This window comes from Solea solea, chromosome 13 (genome assembly GCF_958295425.1).
Source record: "Solea solea chromosome 13, fSolSol10.1, whole genome shotgun sequence".
In the NCBI taxonomy this organism is placed as follows: Eukaryota; Metazoa; Chordata; class Actinopteri; order Pleuronectiformes; family Soleidae; genus Solea; species Solea solea.
In genome coordinates this window covers 3,445,746-3,467,640 of record NC_081146.1, presented here as the reverse complement: position 1 = coordinate 3,467,640, position 21,895 = coordinate 3,445,746, and the positions used below count along the sequence as shown (strand labels likewise).

General features: G+C 40.0%; 2 protein-coding genes across 5 annotated transcripts in view; both read left to right on the top strand.

Annotated features, from left to right (window-relative positions):
• Positions 1-4,126, top strand: part of inpp5b (inositol polyphosphate-5-phosphatase B) — a 30,211-nt gene extending 26,085 nt beyond the window's left edge. For all 3 annotated transcript variants that reach the window (XM_058647158.1, XM_058647159.1, XM_058647160.1), the window contains 8 exons: positions 101-211; positions 402-567; positions 1,330-1,565; positions 1,739-1,846; positions 2,263-2,347; positions 3,068-3,195; positions 3,311-3,422; positions 3,662-4,126. In XM_058647158.1, the coding sequence (XP_058503141.1) occupies positions 101-211; positions 402-567; positions 1,330-1,565; positions 1,739-1,846; positions 2,263-2,347; positions 3,068-3,195; positions 3,311-3,422; positions 3,662-3,771 (1,056 nt within the window). In that variant the 3' untranslated portion in view covers positions 3,772-4,126. The remainder of the gene's footprint in view (positions 1-100; positions 212-401; positions 568-1,329; positions 1,566-1,738; positions 1,847-2,262; positions 2,348-3,067; positions 3,196-3,310; positions 3,423-3,661) is intronic.
• Positions 4,127-4,213: 87 nt separating this feature from the next.
• On the top strand, positions 4,214-21,322 carry mtf1 (metal-regulatory transcription factor 1). 2 transcript variants are annotated; one of them, XM_058647162.1, is made up of 11 exons: positions 4,214-4,646; positions 6,578-7,107; positions 10,387-10,625; positions 11,548-11,679; positions 12,466-12,539; positions 13,199-13,320; positions 13,675-13,752; positions 14,394-14,496; positions 14,577-15,232; positions 16,078-16,147; positions 16,409-21,322. In XM_058647162.1, exons 2-11 carry the CDS (start codon positions 6,643-6,645, stop codon positions 16,885-16,887), a joined length of 2,418 nt encoding a protein of 805 aa, XP_058503145.1. In that variant the 5' UTR covers positions 4,214-4,646; positions 6,578-6,642; the 3' UTR covers positions 16,888-21,322. The 2 variants fall into 2 exon arrangements, with proteins under 2 accessions (XP_058503145.1, XP_058503144.1); XM_058647161.1 differs by lacking the exon at positions 4,214-4,646 and adding an exon at positions 4,675-5,468.
• The last annotated feature ends 573 nt before the right edge of the window (positions 21,323-21,895 follow it).

Sequence of the window (21,895 nt, the reverse complement as noted above, 5' to 3'; positions counted from 1 at the left end):
TATATATATATATATATATATATATATATATATATATATATATATATATATTTTGGGGGGTTTATTTTGGTCAGTAAATTCCTTCTGTATGTTCCTACAGATCAAGAGAGTAAATAGTGAGGCCTATAAGAAGACATTTGAAGAGATTGTGCGCAATATTGACAAAATGGAAAATGAGTGCATTCCATCTGTAACCCTGTCTAAGCGAGAGGTAAAATTTCCTATTACTTTCAGTGCTATTACACTGTAATTAGATCTGCAATACCTTTTTTATGTCCCTTTGATGAATTCAGTAAGGCAAACCTAATGAAGCTGTTTATTGAGCTTGGGCTTTGGGCCTAATGCACATAATTAAAGGTTACAATTATATGCCACTCACTAATCCTTCTCATTTCTTTCAGTTTCACTTCAAGGATGTGAAGTTCATGCAGCACCAGGCAGAGACATTTAGCCTCCTGAATGATGGGCAGGTCCCGTGTCAGTTTGAATTTATTCAGAAGCCGAATGAGTCCACATACTGCAAGCCCTGGCTCACGGCCAACCCCGCGAAAGGCTTTATCGCTGAGGGTGAGTAGCACCTATTTCATCCCGTAGCTACATTTTATTTCAACAAAGCATCGTCACAAAAATATCTGTGTAGTATTCATTATTTTATCCTATAAGGCAAGCTTTTATTGCAGATCAAGAGCAAGTGTAGCAACCTGTGGTTGTATGAGGTATGACACATTATCATCTGGAGACATGGGCAACCACTCTCACGAAAACCATGGTTGCCAGTAGAGCTGAAACAATGAATCGATTATTAATCGATTACTATATTAATCAGCAACTATTTTGATAATCGATAACCAAAGTGACAATCTTTCCAAATAAAGCAGCAGTAGACCAGCAGTTCCTTTGTCCCTCTGAGCTAAAAACATAGATTTTTCTCTATGGACTTTGGTGCAAGAGAGTTAGCAGTTCACCAGCTTCAGTTTCTCGTCACAAAATGCTGTCTAAAGGCTGTCTTAAGATATCGTAGAGCTAAGCAGGTCTTGATATTACTAAAATCCATCTAGCAGTTATGTTTTCAGTGAACATAAGCATCTGTGGGCAGGGGCTTGCACAGAGCAGTCAGTGCATTAACCTCATAAAACCACACTTGAATGAATCTCAACTATTTGACAAAAAAACAAAAAACAGCCATGGCTCTACAGCTGTGGATCAGTAGGTAGAGTGGGTCATCTTCCAACCAGAAGGTCAGGGGTTAGATCCCTTTAAGTGATCAAGACAGGAAATGTTCTCTATAAATACAAACCACTCCATTTGTGCATCTCTCGCAACGTCTAGGTGGTTCTGTGGACATTGAGCTTGAGGTCTTTGTAAACCGCTCGACGGCGCCTGATCTTAACTCTGGCAAACAAGAGATAGAGGACATCCTGGTGCTCCACTTGGAGCGCGGCAAGGATTACTTCATCCCTGTGGCAGGAAACTACCTGCCCAGCTGCTACGGCACCTCCATCAACTCGTTGTGCCAGATGAGGGAGCCCATCCAGGACATGCCACAAGAGACACTTCGTCAGCTGGTTAGTAAATGTCTTGAAATAACTCTTCTCCGTGCAAAGTTGTCTTTCGGGCATTTTGAAGCTTTGAAATGTTGCAGTCAAATACTGCCTCGATCATCTTCTTGATCATTTTGACAAATCCTTTTTTCTTTTTTCCTTTTTTAATCCTTTGCTCTCTTTGTTCTTTACATCAGGCGGACATGTCTCTGGATGAGAATGCAGCAAACATCGAAAAGCCTCTAGACATTCCTAAAGAGCTGTGGATGATGGTGGATCACTTGTTCCGTAGCGCAATCAGACAGGTCAGATGATCTGAAAACCTTTTGTGCTGGTGTTGTCAAAGAACTGCACTCCTACTTAGTTAATGTTTTGCTGGGTAGGTTTAATTAAAGTGATCTCAAACTCTGGTCTTTGTGTTTTTCAAATACATTACAATTGCTGTTAGCCACAGGAATTCGGCAAAGTTAAATGTTTCAAGGCTTTAAAGATTGTTCTCAGGACTAAAAAGACACTGATGTGACTCCCAGCAAAGTAACTATTGCACATTGATTTAATGAAGGGACTTAATTTTGATTTATAAATCTGTTTTAAGCTGTTCAAACATGGGATTGTGCTTTAAATCTCAATTTGGAAAAAATAAAAAAAATGTCTGTAATTGATCAATGTGATTTTTGAAAGACTGTTTGTTATCTAACTGTGTGCTGTCTTTTATTTGCAGGAAGACATTTTCCAGCAACCTGGACTCAGGAGTGAATTTGCAGAAATAAGAGATTGTCTTGACACTGGCATACCAGATTTTCTTCGTATCCTACAAAATGATGTTTTCTCTACCTCAAAGATATTTGTTGTTCTTACATCACACACTTGTGGACTCGTAGAAGTAGGCAGTAGACAGTGAGTCATCACCACTCTCAATTTTTGAACAGTGTAGCAGTACATTTGCTGAAGTTTGTTTCATTTTGTAAACTGAGCAAAGTCCATTGAGAAATCTGTGATTTTACATCATGGCACACATGATCCACTGCTAAGCCCACAAGTAACTTAAAATGTATGATTCCATGAATTCTGTTACAGAAATACTTTGTTTGTATTTACCTAAATGACACAAACTTGCCAAATGAGGCACAAGTAGCTAAAAATGCTGATTTTCTCTATGGGTTTTGGTGTGAGGGAATGAGCAGTTTACAAACTTCCTTTTCCAGTCAGAACAGCCTGCCTGACAGTGTGATAAAGCAGCAACCATTATGATTGAGATATCATAGACAGCATTTTTTGGGCGAGCCTTTTGCTGAACAACTAATATCTGCTTTAAGAGAGACTAAATTAGTGTCAAATTTAAGTTGTATTTCAGCACGTTATTTACCTTCAGATACAGTACACTAAAGAATATTGTCAGTGCCAAAAATGGGTGCCCCTGTCTGATTAATTTGTCCATCTGAAACTGTTTTTGTTTTATGCACACAACATTTTAGCACACACCAAGGCCTCTCTAGTATCATGTCCTTAACTGTACTAACCATCAGCGGGCAGTAACCACTCTGTGGCAGAGGCGTTGCTTCTCTTCCTTGATGCCCTCCCAGAGCCTGTGGTTCCTTACTCCTTTTACCAGCAGTGCCTAGAAAGCTGCTACAACGCCAGTCAGTGTGAGAAAGTGAGTGAGAGATGGCTCGCATTTAATAACAATTAACATCTTCCACGATTTTTTAAGTTATAAATGTCAATCTCTTGCCAGTTTTGAAGTAATGTCAATTTATTATGTCTTTCAGATTATTTCCATGCTACCTCGGTGCCATCAAAATGTGTTCAATTACTTAGCTGCCTTTCTGCGAGAACTATTGAAGAACTCTGCTAGCAATCGATTAGATGTCAATATCTTGAGTAAGTGAATGGAGCATGTTGTTAATTTGTGAATGTTTTTTGTGCTTTAGTCAGGATGTTAAATAAATTAAGAAAGTGTGTGATTGAAAACTGTTTGTTTCTGTATAAGAGAATGTATGTTCATCCAACCTTTTGAATACAGGAACTAACTTGAAACTGCTATTTTTGATTGCACATACATGAACTCTGTTATACTGTGCAATATGGGCCTAATGTGAATTTATTTTCTTTCTGTGTAGCCACCATTTTCGCCTCCTTGCTCTTGAAGTCGCAGAAGAAGCAGGATTTTGCTGAAAAGAGGAAGACTCAGGAGTTCTTTCAGCACTTCCTGGCCCAGACCTCCTCATAGATGGAAGATTTCTCTATCTCATTCTTCAGGCTGAAGCTGAACACTAAAAACTCTACTGTTCAGTATTTGAAATGAACTAATGAATTGTTATATTCTTGGATGGCTCTTTGTATAGATAAGTATAATTATTGTATGTGATAGTTCTGATCTGATGTTAGTTTTTGTGTAAAGCAAAGTTCGCAATGGACAGAGATTATCGTGTTACTTTCAGCTGTAGACCTAATAATGTCTAATGTATCTATATTTTATTTAAAAAGAAAAAGAAAAAAAGAATTTGTATCATGACGTTTTAGATCTCAAATGCATTTTGCCTTTATGTATATATACATAAAAACAAGAAAGAGGGTGTGTGTCACTGGTGAATTCAAATTGTATTATTCTCATGCTGCATTCCTGCCAACTCAGAAGTCGTAAACCCTATCAAAATTACATTAACGTAAAATTCAGTTGTCAAGTTCATATGAAGAATATGTCTCTCTGATTGATTTTATTATTTTTTTAAGCACGGGTCTGTCCCGAGCTGACCTGTGTTCACGTGTGGCGTTCTCTTGCACTTTTTATGTAGGATTTTCTTTTTTAAATGCTTCGACTTGCCTGCCTGTAATGCATTAACATGAAATGAGTATGTTTTCTCAATCTTTGTCAGGAAGACCATACTCTAACCACTTAAATACGTCCCTCACACGAACTGTCGCATTGTTATAAGTAGAAAATTATAATGATTTCACGGTTTAATTCAGCCCAGTTTATATTAAATTTCCCATAATACATCACGATCTGATGGGAGTCCGTGACGTTGTGTAACAGGGAGGGGATTGGAAGAGTGTGTTAAACATCCAAAACACATGAACAAGAAGACTTGTATATCATCACAGGTGAGTGTTATTTCGCTGTCATTTAAATGTGGTTTGCCGGTTTATTCCGTGATAACGTGGAGCTTGCCTTTCTTCTCGTAGAGAAAAGTGTCTCACATCAGCTTTCGATAGTAAACTGGCTAACGTTACTAGCAAGTTAGCTCTCTACCCAAGCTAACATGAGCTAAAGTGGTGCTAGCTGGTTTAGCCAGCTGCTCGGTTAGCCAACCTAGCTCTGGCTCCTGCTAAAGACAAATACGTGACTGTTATGTTTGCTCTGTAGTCAAAACATGTGACGTTTGAAGAAGAAAACGCTGACAGACGTGCTATTGTGAATACTTCACATATGCACGTTTGGTATCTTAGGCTAGTAGATAGCTAGCGACATATCCTTTGGGCTTGTAACAATATGACTGAATATGAATTCTGTGAAATAGTCTTACATCAGTGGTTAGCCAGCAGGTCGTTATAAGACAGCTAACAATGATGTTCAAAAATCGCTAAAAACGGTCAGAATGTGAATGTTTATCGCTCTGCCCTGTCAAAACACTTAGCAGTTGTTTCAGTGTTAGCCAGCTGTGCCCGAGCATTGTAAAGTTGTATGTCGTTGTTGTGGCATCTTTCATAGCATATTTAAGGTGTTACATCAAGTGTCCGGTAGCATGTCCAGTAACTGTAAGTTTTAATCGGTTTGAAATAATTGAACGTGTTGTTTCTTAACTGAGTCGAGCCACTTAACTCTCGTGACAGTTCTGACACTGAATTCAGAAACTTCGAGATCTCGATGTGTCCGTTTCCTCTAAACAGGGCTGATGTGTGTAAAAGAGGCTGCATTGCGTTTTTGTAAGTGAACGTTTCTACGTATATTTTGAGTGACAATTTGAAGTCTTCTTAAAGACTGTTTTATTTTGTGACGTGCTTTGTAGAGCTGTGCTGATACGATACGTATTTATTTTTAATGATACAATCCCTCTGAGTTGTCAGCTGGTTTCTTTGCCACAAGCAACAAAGCAATCAGTAAAACTGAATCATTTTGGTTGGAGGACAAAACAAGACAGTTGAGAACATCATTATGAGGTTTGGGAAACACCGATCAGTATTTTCTGACTTGCAGCTCTACTGTGATTACACACAATCTGACCTCAGTGTAGTGATGACGTTTGATTGTCGAAAAATTAACAAACAAATGTTTTCCAAAGAGGTCTTTCATAGCTGCTTACAAATAATCAAAAAATGTAAAAAGTATTAGCAATCACATGCTGTTAAATAAAAATAGTCATTACAGAAACATACCTTGGCCGTGGAGAGAAATTTATAACATGGAAAACGATACGATCACACAGTGTTGCTGCTTTATATCATATGAGTTATAAAGTTATTCGTAGTGGCTGTGTCCATGGTAGTTTGGTCAAACCCTTGATTTGCAGTACACGGGTGGGTATAACTCGTAGCCTCCACTCTGTTTGTTGTGCTCAACCAAATTATTGAGATGACCGCGTTTCTAATTAAATACACAATAATTCTTATAACCAAATATAATGCATTTTATCAGGGCAAACATGTAACAATCTATGAATCTTGATTTCTTTCCAAAATGACATCCATTCACAGCTGCTCCGCAGATGCATCATGCCTGTGCTTTCTTGCATAGATACAAATCAGCAAATCGTTGCATTCCTACACGTTATGTTTTAAACATTTTCTCTGGATGTGTGTGAAGATATATAAATTCATAATAAACTACTATCTAATAACTGGTAAAATTGACAGTCTTGCCTCTTTTATCAAAGAAAAGTACTACGTGGGTATACTATGTACCATCTTTCTACCATTTACCGCTGATCTAATGCACTTATAGTTGACTCATGCCTGACATTGCCTCATTGATAACAATATCACTTTGTATTTTTTGGAAAGCAATAAACAAAGTTTTTTTTATGCTTATTTTCCAGGCTGTAACGTAAACAGTTGTGAGTGTGCAGTTCTCCTTGCAAAGGAAGGAGAGGCACCAGGGACCATGAGTGAGAATGGCCCTCGTAAGGAGGCGTCCATGTACTTTGAAGTGGAGGTAGATCCTCTGGAGCGGGATGATGAGGAAGAAGACAAGCTCCAATTTGTCAAAGATAGTGACCTGATAGCCGAGCCCTCATCGTCTTCCGGTCGAGTGTACGACCGAACTACGGTGCTCATCGAGCGGGACCCCATCCGGCTGGATGAGGAGGGTGAAGAGGAGCATCACTGTGGAGGGGATGACGACGGAGTCACCTTCTTGACTGAGGGGGAGGGAGATGGAGATGAAGAGGATGGCTCGCTGGCCTTTATTACTGACTCTGATGGCATGTCACAGGGTTATGTGCACCACACTATTTCTGCAGACCAGATCCAGTTCACAATTAATCCAGGCTCTACCCCCATGCCACGTAACATTGAGGGGGCCACGCTCACCCTGCACTCCGAGTGCCCAGAGACCAAGATGAGAGAGGTAAGCTGATAAAATGTGACTTTGCCACAACATAGGTGAGTCATATGAGTTAGGCACTTCATAGTGATGTTTCACTTCCCCTTTTTATTGAAATTAAGTTGAAGGAACAGACTCGGCCGTCGTTTATCGACTCTCTCTCTATAGGCACGGATGTCTTTTAGTTGTTCAGTGATAGATCTGTGGCATTTCTTACCCAAACAACGATAAAGTCAGCACTGCACATACACTGGTGCCCTTAGTAAGTCACCTGCCAAGTTTGAAGCCTGTCAACTGAACCCTTGGACATTAATGTGACGAGATGGACGGTTGAACACTCAGATAGACAGATGTTCCTTGAATTAATGTAGTGAATGTGCCTGTTGGTCTGTAAAGCATCAGAAATCAGGCAATGTATGAGGGTGGCACTAAACGCTAAGCCCCATGTTTGCTATAAACTGTTTTTTGCTTTAGATTATTTGGATTACTGATCAAGTTGCTTGTTTTGTTGTGTTTGTTTTACTTAGGTATTATGACTTTGTTAAGACAATTGCCACTGGCAGTGAAAAAATTTGCAATGAGACGAAAAGTAATCTACTCGCCTAATAAAAATTATCTAAAAAATAAATGCATCATACATTTGGATTTTGCTGAAAAAAAATAGTTGTATATGCATCAGATGTTTACACATGTTCATAAATTGCAGCAGTAATATGATGCTGCCTTGAATGTGACCATGCTGTATTTGGTGCATTTGATTCTATGTGTACTACAAAAGAAAATCAATCAAGCAGTCCTGTCTCAGAAAAATGGGAGAAAAGCTGTGACCATTTTTTGTTAAAATCATATCCTTTTAATTTGTAATGGAATGGTATTGTCTTTTCACCATGCGTGGAGCAGACCAAAGCACTGAGAGCTGTCTTACAGTGATCAAAGTGGTGGTTGAGAACAGTCATCTAAGTGTGGGTGATGATGAATACACACCGAGCCACAAGTTACAAATAGTTGTTTCCCACAGAGGCTTTGCATTTGTGTTTGTTTAACAAATGTTATCTCCCACATCCTGTAAAATTAAAAGTAAATGGTGTAAAGAACTGAGATTACTGCTCGGCTGTTGTATCAGCTGTATGTCATGTTAACTGTACACACAATTAATTTTGTTCTTCTTTTAGAGTAATTGTTACTGAATGTGTCGGAGAATGTTGAATGGAGTGTTGAGGCTGCTGGGAGGTGTGGATATTGTTGGATTTTCACTGATGCATCCATTACTTTACTCTGTAGGCAAAAGCTACATCCATACTACTATGTTTTCATTAAAAAAACAAAAAAAAGAAGTTGCATTATTGTTTCTGAAGGTCTCAGTCCCAGACTAAAATGCAGCTTCAGAGTTTTCAAACAAAAACGGAGCCTGCAGCATTTTAAATGTATATTTTAGGGGCTCTAAAATGACAGGGTAATTGTAGATGAAGGCGTATTAGAGGCACAATTTAGTAGTATGGATGTAGCCAAAGCCACAATTTCAAACACACACAAGGAATGTTTAATCTTGTGAAAGATTTTGTCTGTGGATGATAACATATGTAGATGCATTAGAGCTCACAATCATGGTATCATTCATTTACATTTCAAGAAAATGATTTGTTCTCTTGGTGTTGGTAAAAAATGCCACAAGTTTGGCCAATACTGCAGTCGTTTATCTTGTGAGTCATCTCTTATGCAGTCACATTTGGAAATTATAATCACATTTGTTGTTGAGAAATAGGGCATCAGTGGACTCGGCGTCAGCTGACAAAGGACATTGTCTTGTCTTGGTGGCCGACCACAAGCTTTCTCCCCCTGCTGTGTGCTCAGTAAAGGGTAGCATTTTTTCCAAGAACAGAATGGACTGCTTTTTATTCCCATTGCCCCAGGGCTTTTGTGTGAGTAGAGAGCAGGAGACTGCCACACTGCAATGGAGATTGGTGTTGTGAAACACAGTTGGATGGGATGTATTGCGCAGGGGGTTAGGCATCATCGCTGTCCTTTGTGCTCACCCGCCTCATGTGCTGATGCCTGAGTCATTGAAGTCGTTCCCGAAAGGTCACACTGACTCACGCGGTCAATTCATTGTATGACGTGGCTGGTTATTGCTGAGCTGAATTAAAAGAGGACTTTCTCCCTGGCTGTTCCCAAAGAGAAGTTAAAGAACAGTTTATGAGTAATGTTCTTATGGGGCTGCAAAAAGGGCAGCCCTGAGTGGCTGTGGGTCAGTAGGTAGAGTTTGTCTATGTCCTCTTTTAGGGTACATGCGCCTGTGTCCCTGGGCAAGACACTTCAAGTACATTCACATTACCACACTTAAGTGACTCATATCAAATACTTTTCTTTTGACTCAGTTGTGATTTTGTTTCAGGGCTGTGTAGACACGGAAATCTGATTGCCGCTTATTTTTTCAAAACAAACTCCTGTCACTTCCATATGTGTTCATGTGACATGAATAAGAATGGTGGAATCTACGTGGCTTTTGTTTCTGTGCATGCTCTGAGTATTTTGTTGTCATCGATAGTTGCAGTATACCTTTTCAGAGGACAGTCGTGCTCACATGAAAGTCAGATGGAAGCTGCTATTAGTTCTGAATGTGAACTGTCAAAGCTGATCTATGTTGACGTAGAATTAAACCGTGTGGCTGGTAATGTGAACATAGCCTTCTAGTAATAATTCAGGCTTTTTGAAGTGTGGCTGTATGACATACAGACACAGTAAATAACCCCTGTTTCAAGGACCAGCTTGAGACACAGACGTCCCCTCTCCCTTTCCAAATTGAAACAACTGCACATGGTCCTGCCCCAAATTCTATACAGAAAATCAATGTTTTTAGGACACAGGAGATGGTAGACTACTGCAGATTGGGGCACAGGACTGATTGCTGATGTTCTGCCAGTACCTCATACAGCCACTCTTTATCTGAACTTTAATTTGTACCGCAAATTACTCAGATGAAGATTGGACCAGAAGTGTATGAATAGCAGTTTGTCTTCTAACAGAAGGGTTGGGAGGTGGATCCCTAGTTCCTCTCTTCTACTTGCTGATGTGTCCTGGGGCAAAAATGCTCCCTCAATGTTCCTGTGGCAGTGTGTGAATGGGTGTGAAATGGATGTTTGAATAAAAAGCTCTACGAATACACTACATACACTGTCTGTGTGTGTGAAAGGGTGATTGGCAAAACTGTAGCATAACGCGTTTTAAGTGGCATAAAAATACGGACCATTTACCGCCTTCAATTTGATTTCATATTTAATTAATGACCTGCCCTTGCTCTGTCAGGTGAAACGCTACCAGTGCACGTTTGAGGGCTGCAAAAGGACATACAGTACAGCAGGAAACCTTCGCACACACCAGAAGACTCACCGGGGCGAGTACACATTCGTGTGTAATCAACAGGGCTGTGGAAAGGCCTTCCTCACATCTTACAGCCTCAAGATTCATGTCCGAGTTCACACCAAGGAGAAGCCGTTTGAATGTGACGTGCAAGGCTGCGAGAAAGCCTTCAACACACTATACAGGTGCGCCTGCATGCTGCTTTGCTGTGTTGTGTTGTTGAATTGTACTGTTATGGTGCTGTAAGGTCACGGTAAGTTCAGGTATAGAACGTGTGCGTCAACGCATATCTATCATTTCCTTTTACATTCAGCTGTTTTATAACGTTCTGTGTGGGGGCAGGTTTTTCTGACCACAGTGACTGTTTGCAATTATATAACCTTAATATACCTTTTATATACTTGTTGTTATGAGAGGTAGTACATCATGTACAAAATCAAACAGTTGATACAGCATCTAGTTCCCATGGGACAAGAAAAAGTCCACAGGTGCATGACATGAGAGGAAAAGCAGCACCTTTTTTCTGCCCATTTCTATATTTTTTCTATATTCTTTAGCTCAATATATTTAAATGTGTTGTGCAACAGAATATAAATCTATCAATCTTTAACTACCAGCTGCTTCCGAAAACAAAAACACCCCTTTTATACATGGACACAACCAATAAAGCCCACACTAGTCACGTTAAGTAAAGTTTTCTGTTTTTACATTGTTGTTTAGCTTAGTGTGTCTAATGTACAGTAGTACATGTACCAAAGTTACTGCTAGCTCCATCAGAACTGTAGTGACTAAAACACATTCACAATTGATCGCTGTGATCTCAACCAGTACCCATCAGTACCCTCTGGGTCGTGTTGGTCCAGTTGCTATGACAACACGTGTGGGGCTGGGTGGAGCTGTGCCACTGGCATCAACTTGTCAGAGGTTGTTATTCAGGGCAGCAAAGTATTGGGTGGATTGTCTGTAATAATATGACTTTTTCCTCCTTGTCTTTTCAATCTCCCCATATTCTCTGTTTTTATCAGCCTTGAAATGCAGCAGCAGCCGTTGTGCTTTCTCTTTGCGATTCTCACGTTTCAATGGAAACAATTTTGACTTTGTTTGCAGACTGAAAGCACACCAGAGACTTCACACAGGCAAGACATTCAACTGTGAATCTGAGGGATGCACAAAGTACTTTACCACGCTCAGCGACCTGAGGAAGCACATTCGCACACACACTGGGGAGAAACCATTCCGGTGAGCATTTCTATTATGTACGCCCAAAAAAAGAGACCTTTCAAATACAAAGATGTATATTATCGTCCTTCACTTTCTGACTGGATCTCATCGGCCACCTCTTGTGAGCATTTCTATTATACCAACAGGATCACTGTGTTTTTATGAGATATAAAGGAGCAGTGATATTTCTGATATAATGGAAGCTCACAGGCAGTTTTATTTAGTTATTTATTTTATCTAGATATTTTTACACATCATGAGAGCTGCTTTTTGGTTAGACAGAAGCTCAAGTCACTGAGATACTTGTGAATGGGAAACTCATTAATATTTCTTAAGTGAAATGCTGTCTCACCAGCACTCATTCCTTGTGATTTATTTTTCAGTACCACAAGGGGGAGCCTGCATCACCCCAGTCATCCTAGGGCCTTGTGATTTATAATTATCTTATTTGGGATTTTCGTTTTTTTACAAATATAATTCGACAAAAAAGATGTAGCATATCTACTATGCAGAAAATAATGAGTTTTAGGGCTGCTAGCCCCTCTCTTCTTCAGATAATGAGTGTATTTAATAGTTTTTCTCGTGGGTAGAGTGTAGCTTGCGTCTCCTGATGCTGTTTGAATGAATTCTTTCAGTGCACCATCCTCTACAACACTACTTTGGTGACGGTTTTTAGCTGCTCACTAAATATTAGTTACTATTAGTTTCTATTACCACTTTAGATATTGTTAATATATAACTGTGAGTCAGTTATTTGCATGTGGCCTTTGCGATTTACTTTGTTTCTCTGTCTTTTGTCTTCAGGTGTGACCACGACGGCTGTGGCAAAGCTTTTGCCGCAAGTCATCATCTAAAAACACATGTACGGACTCACACAGGTACATATCAGTGTTTTTTTTTGTTGTTTTTTTTAATTTATGTAAACTTGATTTACATAAAATTTATGTTGTATTAGTTTCCTCTTTCTGTCCAAAGTCCATATAGAAATGTAGGCGAAAGGGAGACATGGGTGTGTTGGATTGTGTGTGCATGTGGATTATTTGAAAGATTCCACTTGAAACTACTCAGACTATATTTTGCTCAGGTGTTTGGATGTTTTTGCTAATGCCACCGCTGCTCATTACTATTATTACTGTTTCTTGGTTGTTTTTTGATTTGTTTGGTGTTTGAATTTGATAAGTTCTGTTAGTGAGAGATGACCTTTGTTTTCAATGTTTTACATCCAGTTATAGATCAAAATAAGAAATAGTTACCAGTTATGTATTGAAATAAAGTCACAACTTGTACTTATTTTTAGTGAATATTTTTAAGGTGAAGGCTACATCCAAACTACAATGTTTAAGTTGAAAAATTCATATGTTTTGTTTAGTCTTCACTACTACTGTGTTTATAGACCCTGTGATATACATTTTAAGCTGTATTATGGATGTACTCATCTCAGGATACAGAGCTGAAATACTCTTTTGGATGCAGCTTATTTTTGTTTGAAAGCACAAGTCGATATAGCCTCATTCTCTTTCTGCATTCTTCCTCCCAGGAGAGAAGCCTTTTAACTGTCCAAGTGATGGCTGTGAGAAGGCTTTCAGCAGCCAGTACAGTCTGAAGAGTCACGTACGGGGCCACGACAAAGGACAGCCCTTCACCGTCACCCTCTCTGAAGTGAGTCACAGCACAGCTACTTGTCACTGCAACACACTTTCTTTCCCTATTTTGCCACAGTCCTCTTGTTCTCCATTTACACTCTGAGAGCAACATGGCACTGTCATCCCCTTGTAATTATAAGTTCACTTGCTTAACATGAAGAGTGTTATTCAAAAACAAATGATACTCCTCGGCTTTGATTAGTTATTATTTGTTTTTAATTATCCTGTACTAGTACTATCTTTTTCACATTGACATGCATTGTGTTGCACTATTCTCCTGTTAAACTCCCCTCTGTTGTTTGCACGACCCAGCTTTCAATCTCACAGCCAAAGCAAGTATAATTATGAACATTTCATCTCTAAATTACAGGATGCAAATCACTCGCTGTGCCTCAGTGACTTGAGCCTCATCTCTACAGACTCAGAGCTACGAGAGAGCATACAAAATGTAAGTGAGACCTTCAACTGCCTCTGCTTTGTCATTCTGACACTGGATAGAGGATATCAAGATGGAGATGTCCACAGAGAGGTTTGGTGTTTTGAAGTGTGTTATTGACACATGTTCAGCGTTGACTGTATGGTTCATCCCCTGCACCAGGAACCAGGCAGTGCTAGACCTGCCATCTAAAATTGCTGATTTTCTTTGGTGAAGTATACTATGATGACAGAGAGCAATCTTCAAGGGCTTTCTAACAGCAACATAAAGCATCATTACCCTGATGTTATCATTGAATTTAAGTGGTAGTAGATTGTATTTGATGAGCCTTATGTTGTGGCTTACATCTGTTTTACATTGCATCCCCCACTTGCAGAGAGACTTTTACTGACGGCGACCATCCATGTGTTAAGGTGGTTACTGGTGCAGGGGGTGCACATAGCACAATTGGCCCTAACTCTATATCAGTACCTCATACCATCCAACTTCAGAAAAACATAACTTTCCCTTTATTAAAAAAAAAAGGCCATCCAACCTTAGCTGTAACTTTAAGTACTAAGAACTGATCAGGAAGATTAAAGCATTTCTGGCTGTTATAATAGTTATTAAGGTCATTAAATGTATGAATTAAATTGTGTTTCTTGTTATAACAGGCTCAGAATCTAGACCTCAGCAATGTGACTGCTGTGAAAATCTTTGAGCTCATGTTCCAGAGTCCGGAAAATAGTGTCAGTCAAGATGATGCCCATCACCATGGTAAGAAGACGTCAACACCTGCCCTTTTAAAATAGTATTTAAGGTGTTTGTTCTGATGGAGTTCTGATTTCATTCCTCAGAGAGCCTTGCTGAACCTTACAGCCTGGAAACCTCTGTCCAACATGGACTGTCCGATGGTTCGTCTCTCATCTCTTTCTCTATCAATCCTACCTCTTCATCCTCCTGCTCCCACACAACTGCTGGCTTGGAGGCTTCTTCCCAGCCGAGTGTGAACTCTTCCTGTCAGGCCTCCACCTGTGCAGCTGTGACTGCTACTGTCAGCTCTGCTCAGCCTTTCATCCAACTCACTGGGCCTCAGCAGGTCCCAGATGTGCCTGTTCAAACTTCTGTCCAGGCATCAAACCAAGCCCCCTCCCAGCACTATATGGCACTTCAACCCACATTCCTGCAGCCAGAGGGCGTCACACAGACCACTCCTGTACCACCACCGCCACCACCAGCCCCGTCCATCTCTGCTCCTCCTCCTGTGGCTCCAGCACTGACCTCCACAGCACCAGGTACCGCTACAACAGATGCTCTAGCAGCTGTGGCTCAACCTGTGCCTTTGGCCAGTAACCCTGTCCCCAACACTGGTCCTGGTCTGGCTCCCACCCCAGCCACCATCACCATAGCACCCAACCAGAACCTCCTGCAGCCCAGCTTAGTCATGTCTGACCAGAACCTCCAGTGGATTCTGAGCAGTGCTGCCAGCAGCCAGCAGAACCCAGAACAAACGGTGAGTAACGCTCCCACTCAGTGTTTGGAGAAAAGAAAGAAATGTGTGACTTGATTTGAACTAGAGGGTTTGTTCCGTTTTGATAGCTATATCATTAAAGATATAAAGATAAATCCCCCGCCTTGGGCAACAGATGCTGTGTGTGATGCATCCATCAACTCTGTTGGAGTCTGCAGATTTGTTCTTCACATTGTCATCCTCAGTGTAGAACCAGAAATACTTCCACAAACTGCATTTCAGAGGCTTTGGTGTGGTGATTCTCTGCTCAGGACAGTTGAGCTTGTTTGTGTCTTTCATTGTCAAACACAACATCACTGATGAGCAAAGGGCTGAGGTACACTCACAGTTCACCCCTCTGCTAGTAAACTTGGTAATTAAATAGAGCTAAAACAATTCATCGCTTAATCGATTATTAATCGATGATTAAATGAATCGACAACTATTCAGATAATCTAATCATCGGTTTGACATTTGAGAAGATCAGCATTTTTCCAGATTTGACGAACACCGATCAATATGTTTTAAGGTTTTCTGATATTTTATGGACCAAACCAATGAATCGACTAATCAAGAAAATAATTGACAGATTAATCGATTATGAAAGTAATCGTTAGTCTATAATTAAACAATCAGACTCACTACTCGGCTGAATATTTATACTCAAACCCTGAAGATTGAACAGATGTATTCAGATTTCAGATACAAGTGGCAGCCTGTGTTGTTGCTTAACTCTAATGTGAATTGATAAATTAGATAATCCATAAGATGTAAATGCAGCTTTAAATGTTTTCCTGCCTTTAAAAAAAGAAATATATACTAATTTTCTGTTCAATGTTTGTTTACAGTCACATCAAGGTGCCCCAAAAGTGGAAAAGGTTTTCTTCACCACAGCCATACCAGTGGGAGGAAGTACAGGTGAGAGTAATGTGGTGAAGTATAATGTTATGGATGTAGCTGCATTATTCTGTGAAACAATACAATGAGATGCTGCTGCCAAGTTTTAGTGATGGTTCAGGTTTCTCGCTGTACAGTAAAAGGAACCAGCTTGAGACACGGGCACTTGTTCTCACTGAAAACATGGCTGCCAGCAGGGACACAAGAAAAAAAGAGATTTTAGAGATTTCTGTCAACTTTCCCTCCTTTTTTCCCATGAAATATATTTTTGGTCTGTTGCAGGTAACTCGGTCCAGCAGATCGGCCTCAGTCTGCCCGTCATCATCATCAAACAGGAGGAATCCTGCCAGTGCCAGTGTGCCTGCAGGGACTCTGCGAAGGACAAGAGTTCAAAGATTCCCTCTTCCGTCATTTCAGCCCCAGCACAGCAGCAAGCACCAGAACCTCCTCCTCCGCCGTTACCTCATCCCCCAGAGCCTCCCCACCATCCACCCCCATCGTCTCCCTCCTGTCTCCCCGAGTCTTCTTCCAAGGCGGGTGAGGTGAACCTGAATGCAGCCTCCTCTTCCTCATCCTCAGCTCAGACTTTCTCTAAGATGGTGAGCAGCACGGCCTCGACCAACCCTCCCTCATCTGAAGGGTTAGCCAGTATGGACGTCTCGGACTTCCTCTCCCTGCAGAGCCCCGAGACGGCTGCCAACATCGAGGCTCTGCTGCTGGTCACAGACGAATTCAACATGGCCACTGATGGCAATTCTTAGAAGAGCTGCCTTCTGAGTCTTGCACCATGTGTTTGTCTGTTGCGCCCATTTATTTGCAGTCAACAATTCCTCGCATTTCAAGTCCTCAGTGTCCTCTTCCTCCTCCTCCTCTCTACCTATATAATGTGCTAGTGCTCCTGAATCCCCTCCCCCCTCTTTACCTGCAGTGCATTCTGTTCTGAAAGGCAACATACATACATATATATATACATATATATACAAAGTAATTATTGTCTCTGTTGAGATTCATTGTATTAGCTGCATTTTTAGAAAGAGGTTTGCATAATGAGATTTAGCAGTTAATGCTAATTAATGCAGGGAAAAGACGGTAGATCCTTTTGTTGAACATAATCAGACCCTGTTCTCTACGCACTGAGAACTGAGAGTTCCACTTTCCTGGCTTGACGTTCACGCACCTGAGCAGGCAAACAAATGTTTCTGTATATCCTTGTACTGTACTACAGACCCTAACAAATGCTAACGGCTGGTATGCAACTGATCAGAATGCACTGTTTATTGGAATTACTTTGAAATTCATGAAGCAATGCTCCCTGCAGGAAGGGGTTGGCCACATTGCCCCTTGTATGGCTGTCAAATCAGATGAAGTGATTTCCTCAGTGTTTTTGTTTGTTTGTTTCTAGGAAGACTAAGCATAGTCCAGAAAATGTGATGATTATTTTCTACTTCTTTGACAGTTCTTTACTAATTGAGGGAAGATCAGTTCTTTAAAAGTGAAAACAAATCAGTAAGTTGCCTATAACTTAATCTAATTTAAAATTGTACATGTTAATTTATTTAAATGCTTGATTCTATAGTTTTAGTCGTAATGCATACTATTCGAGGTAGCAGGAAAATCTATGATTAATTTATTTTCAATCGCTTGTATTTTTTACTTTAAGTTGTTTTTGTTACTGAACTGCTTTTCCTGTTAAGAACGTACTGAGTTTTTCTGAAGGCAAGTAATACAATAATAGAGGCACCTACAGTGGTCTACAGAGTAAAGTCAATTATCCTTTAGGATCTGCTTGTTTGTCCACACAGAAACAGTAAGGAACTACTGTCAACATCCCATGTTCTTTAGGGCTGCGACCCTCTCAGGGATGCATCAAGTCATAACGGATCCTTGTTCCCTTCATTTGTTACTCAGACGTGTTTTCCTCGACAGATGCCCCACACTTGCAGTAGCCCTACGTTTTGCTGCACTCTTGCCTGTTTATTGCACACTAACTTGTAAAGTGAGTCATCGGACAGCTTGTTAGCTGAGGTGCGGCACCACTACACTTTTTTGTTTTTGTATACAACTGCTGTAAAAGTAGCATTGAAAAGATGGTGTCCTGGCGACAGTGTATATACAGTACATTTTAGTGTAACTTGTAGATTATTCTAGAATTTGTATTTTTGTATAGACTTTTGAATTACTAACTCTCAGAGTTTGGAGCTAATGTATTGCCCCCCCCCCCCCCCCTGTATCCTCGCTTCCTTCCCCGAGTCAAATCCATGCAGAGGGTTTTCACTGTAGTTCTAGAAGCAGCTGTTTCCTGTACAGACCATATTCTAACAAAATATATGTAACACAGCAGCCCCCCAGCTCAGAGTGTAATTTAACAGTATTGTTTCACACGGGACATAATGCAATGATGATGACAGAGTGAAGGCATTGTGGCCTGTATACTAGAGTGAAGTGCTACTCGGCCTTACATTTCACTGTCCTGTGAGCCTCGTTGCCTTGACAGACTTGCCATTGTCATGACGACGCGCTCACCTTCACCAAGACTTAAAGTTTGTGTGTTGTTTTCCAGCTGTAATGTTTTTCATATGCAGCGTTTGTTCAAACAAACTATACACATAGTTGATGTGATTCTACGTTTTAGTTCCATGGTGCTTGGATCAAAAGTGATGTGTTTGATAGCTTATAGCTTCTTTTTTCTCTCCCCCCACTTTATAATTGTGTTTATACTTTGCTTCCCTATGATTCACAGGTGCCAATAAGGCATTTAAGGTGATTTTCTGCATGTTTTCTGCAACCACAAGTCAGCAGAGGTCAGCTCTGGTCTGTGAGAAGTAAATGTGTGGTACATTGAGAAGAACATTGAAATGGCTTTATGGGATCCAGGTTTACATGTATGGAAAACGGGTCGGATGCACACCCTCATTTTAGTGTGAATGGAACCACAGGCGTGAATATACGAGCAGAATGCAGGCACAGTGCTCTGTGGACACAAAGTATGGAGAAAACCTTAGATATTCAAATAAAGCTACAGTAGGCAGGATCATTAGAAAAATATTTGATATCAGTTTCATCTGCGTAATCCCGGAGAACCGAGAGAGTAATCTACATTGACACTTGAGCCAAACGATCCACTGCAAAGAGTTGTCAATATATTTTGCTTTAAAATACTCACATTTTGAGATGGCAGCTCTCGGTCCTGACTCCTCATCAGATGATTGCAGACAGAAGCATTTGTTTCATATGTGACAAATGACTGTTTATTGTCCAAAAGTTTAGACTCCTTCCTTTTTTTTTTTTTCCTTTTTCCATTTCTTGGCAACATAGGATGTTGTTTGTGGTACTGGAGTCTCACAGTTTTGCCACCGCAGGTACCCGTAAGCAGAGCACCTGCTCTCTCTTTGTCTGAACTGCTCTGTGAGTGGCCCTTACGTTATGCTACAAATGTGTTAGTGAGGCGTTAAACAAGTCTCTTTCAAATCATTTGATTTATATTATGCAGAAATAATCTGGAATTATTGACCACCAATACCAATCATGCCTACTGTTGCTTTCCAGTCATATTTTGTGCTCGGACTCATTCCAAATATTCAGTATTTGATCAGTGTGTTCAAATCTGAAGTCTGTTGCACTGGATTGTGAAATGTTATAAATGACTTGTTTCCCTGTAAAAGGCACTCAAAGTAAATTACTGCCACCTCCATAACATTACTGCATTCTCATACATGCATACTATCATGAAACAACTATGCAACTTTAAGTGGCTTTTGGCATTCTTGACGCCATGAAGATGTTCATGTTCCTCCCTCGTGACGTGTTCTGCTATTACTTTTTATGCAGAGCTCCAGTCTAACAACCGTATCAATGCATACACAATAAGCATGCTTCTTAAACTCCACTATACTGCAGTTATTATGTCCGATATGAAGTGGTGAGTCTGGACTTTGTGTGTAGTATGTCCATGTACTGTTCCATGAATGTTGCACCACTGCTTTTTTATTTTTTTCTCCTCTCTCCACACAATGTTTTTGCCTCTGAGGATATCTGGTTTAAAAACTGACTGGACTTATTTGAAGGAGTACATGGTAGATGAATGATTCTGTTTTAAGAATTGTTTTTGTTTTGGGTCAAATGTTAAGCAGCTTTTCCTTGTTATTTTTACACTGTGTGAGTACATGTTTAATTTGAACTCACTGTTTTGTGTGATCATTTCACCGTTTTGCATATTTAGAGTTTGACATTTGAATAAGTTGTTGGTTCGTCGTTACCAATCAGACTTAACAGCTTACTATTACCTCGTTAAAGTGATAGTTCAATGTGATTGTATGAGGTGCTGCGTCAAGGAAAATAGATTTTAGCCACCTAAAACATGCCTGCTTTAAGTCTACGATATCTCAAAAACATGTTGCCCACTCTTCCCAACCAAAGTCCATAGAGAAAGTTCATGTTTAGCTCACGGGGACCCAGGAGCTGCTGCTCTACTGCTGCCTCATTTGGCCAAATTAAGTCACTGCAAGGATTTCAGACTCCAAAGTGGAAAAATAACATTAATACAGGCAGCAGTGGATTAAAAACTTCACTTTGCTGTGATCCAAAATTGTTGAATTTCTCTTTCACTTTGGTGTAGGTGAGATAATAGGTTTCAAAGCAATGCAAACCTTTGTTTTCCTACAGTGAACATTAAGATATAGACTTAAAGATTTATAAAGTAAGCTTATTTGCAAAGTGAATACCCATGCTTGCTGGCAGCCATGTTTTAAATGTCCAAATCTGGTTCTAGGTGCGATTAGTACAGTTATTTCTGACTGTCAGAACCTCATACAACACTCATGAGAAAACTATCCTTTTAATGACGGCGAATCACGGATGGAGACATTAGTTTGGAAGCAGATTGTGTGTTCAAAGGAAAAGCCAGAAAGTGTGTTATGTGGGTTTCATTTTGTAAACAGATCCAGAATTTCTACCATCTGCAACATTCTTACCAGAGTGAGTAATATTTAAATACACAGGGAGAGGACTCTCTATGCTTCCAAAGGAATGTCATGGCACCCAAAGAGTGATCAATTGGTAAGGATTTGTATTTTTTTTTTTTTAAAGAATAAGAATGTTGAATGTGAAAATGTTTGCTTATGCTTGTTTCATATAAATGAATAACTTTCTGAAATGAGAGCAATATAATACAAATAAAATCTTATCCTTGTCACTGTATTTGTTTTCTCTCTCACACTCAATTAAAATGTTACTTTATTATGATTTACATCAAACTTGTTTTCCACTTCTAGTCACTTTTGAGATGGTAGGGTCAAATCCTGCAGAGATTTTCTCTGTGGGACATAAACACACGTTAGTTTAAAAAGGAAATATGCAAATGTCACCAATGTGTCATTTAAAAAACAAACAAACTCACCACTAAAATATCCCTCAGGTCCTTCAGGTCATTCAGGACAGTGTCACACACTGACAACTTCTCAGATAAAGTCCTCAGTCTGTCATTAACCCTCTCATGCTGTTGTGGAGAACAAGACATCATCTTAATTTAGTAAAGTGTGAACAAACATAAAAGAAAGATGATAAGTGAGACTCACCTGAACCCCCGGGGAAACGCCATCTTCAGTCCAGCCGGCGAGGGCATCGTCTGTTCGGTCTGGAAAACGTTTCAGAAAGACTCAGAAAAATGCAAATAATCATCACAACTGAGGGAAATAAAGCAGATGTTATTACCTGTGTCAGACGACATGACAGTAGACATATTTGTCCTTTCAACTGACTCAGACTTCTCTA

What these genes read in the sequence shown, in the direction of transcription:
- mtf1 (XM_058647161.1), top strand. Translation starts at nt 5,438, where the DNA reads ATGTGTGTAAAAGAGGCTGCATTGCGTTTTT. An exon ending in ACTGGGGAGAAACCATTCCG is followed by an intron (nt 11,680 to 12,465) that starts GTGAGCATTTCT and finishes TTTTGTCTTCAG; the next exon opens with GTGTGACCACGACGGCTGTG. An exon ending in AGATGATGCCCATCACCATG is followed by an intron (nt 14,497 to 14,576) that starts GTAAGAAGACGT and finishes TTCATTCCTCAG; the next exon opens with AGAGCCTTGCTGAACCTTAC.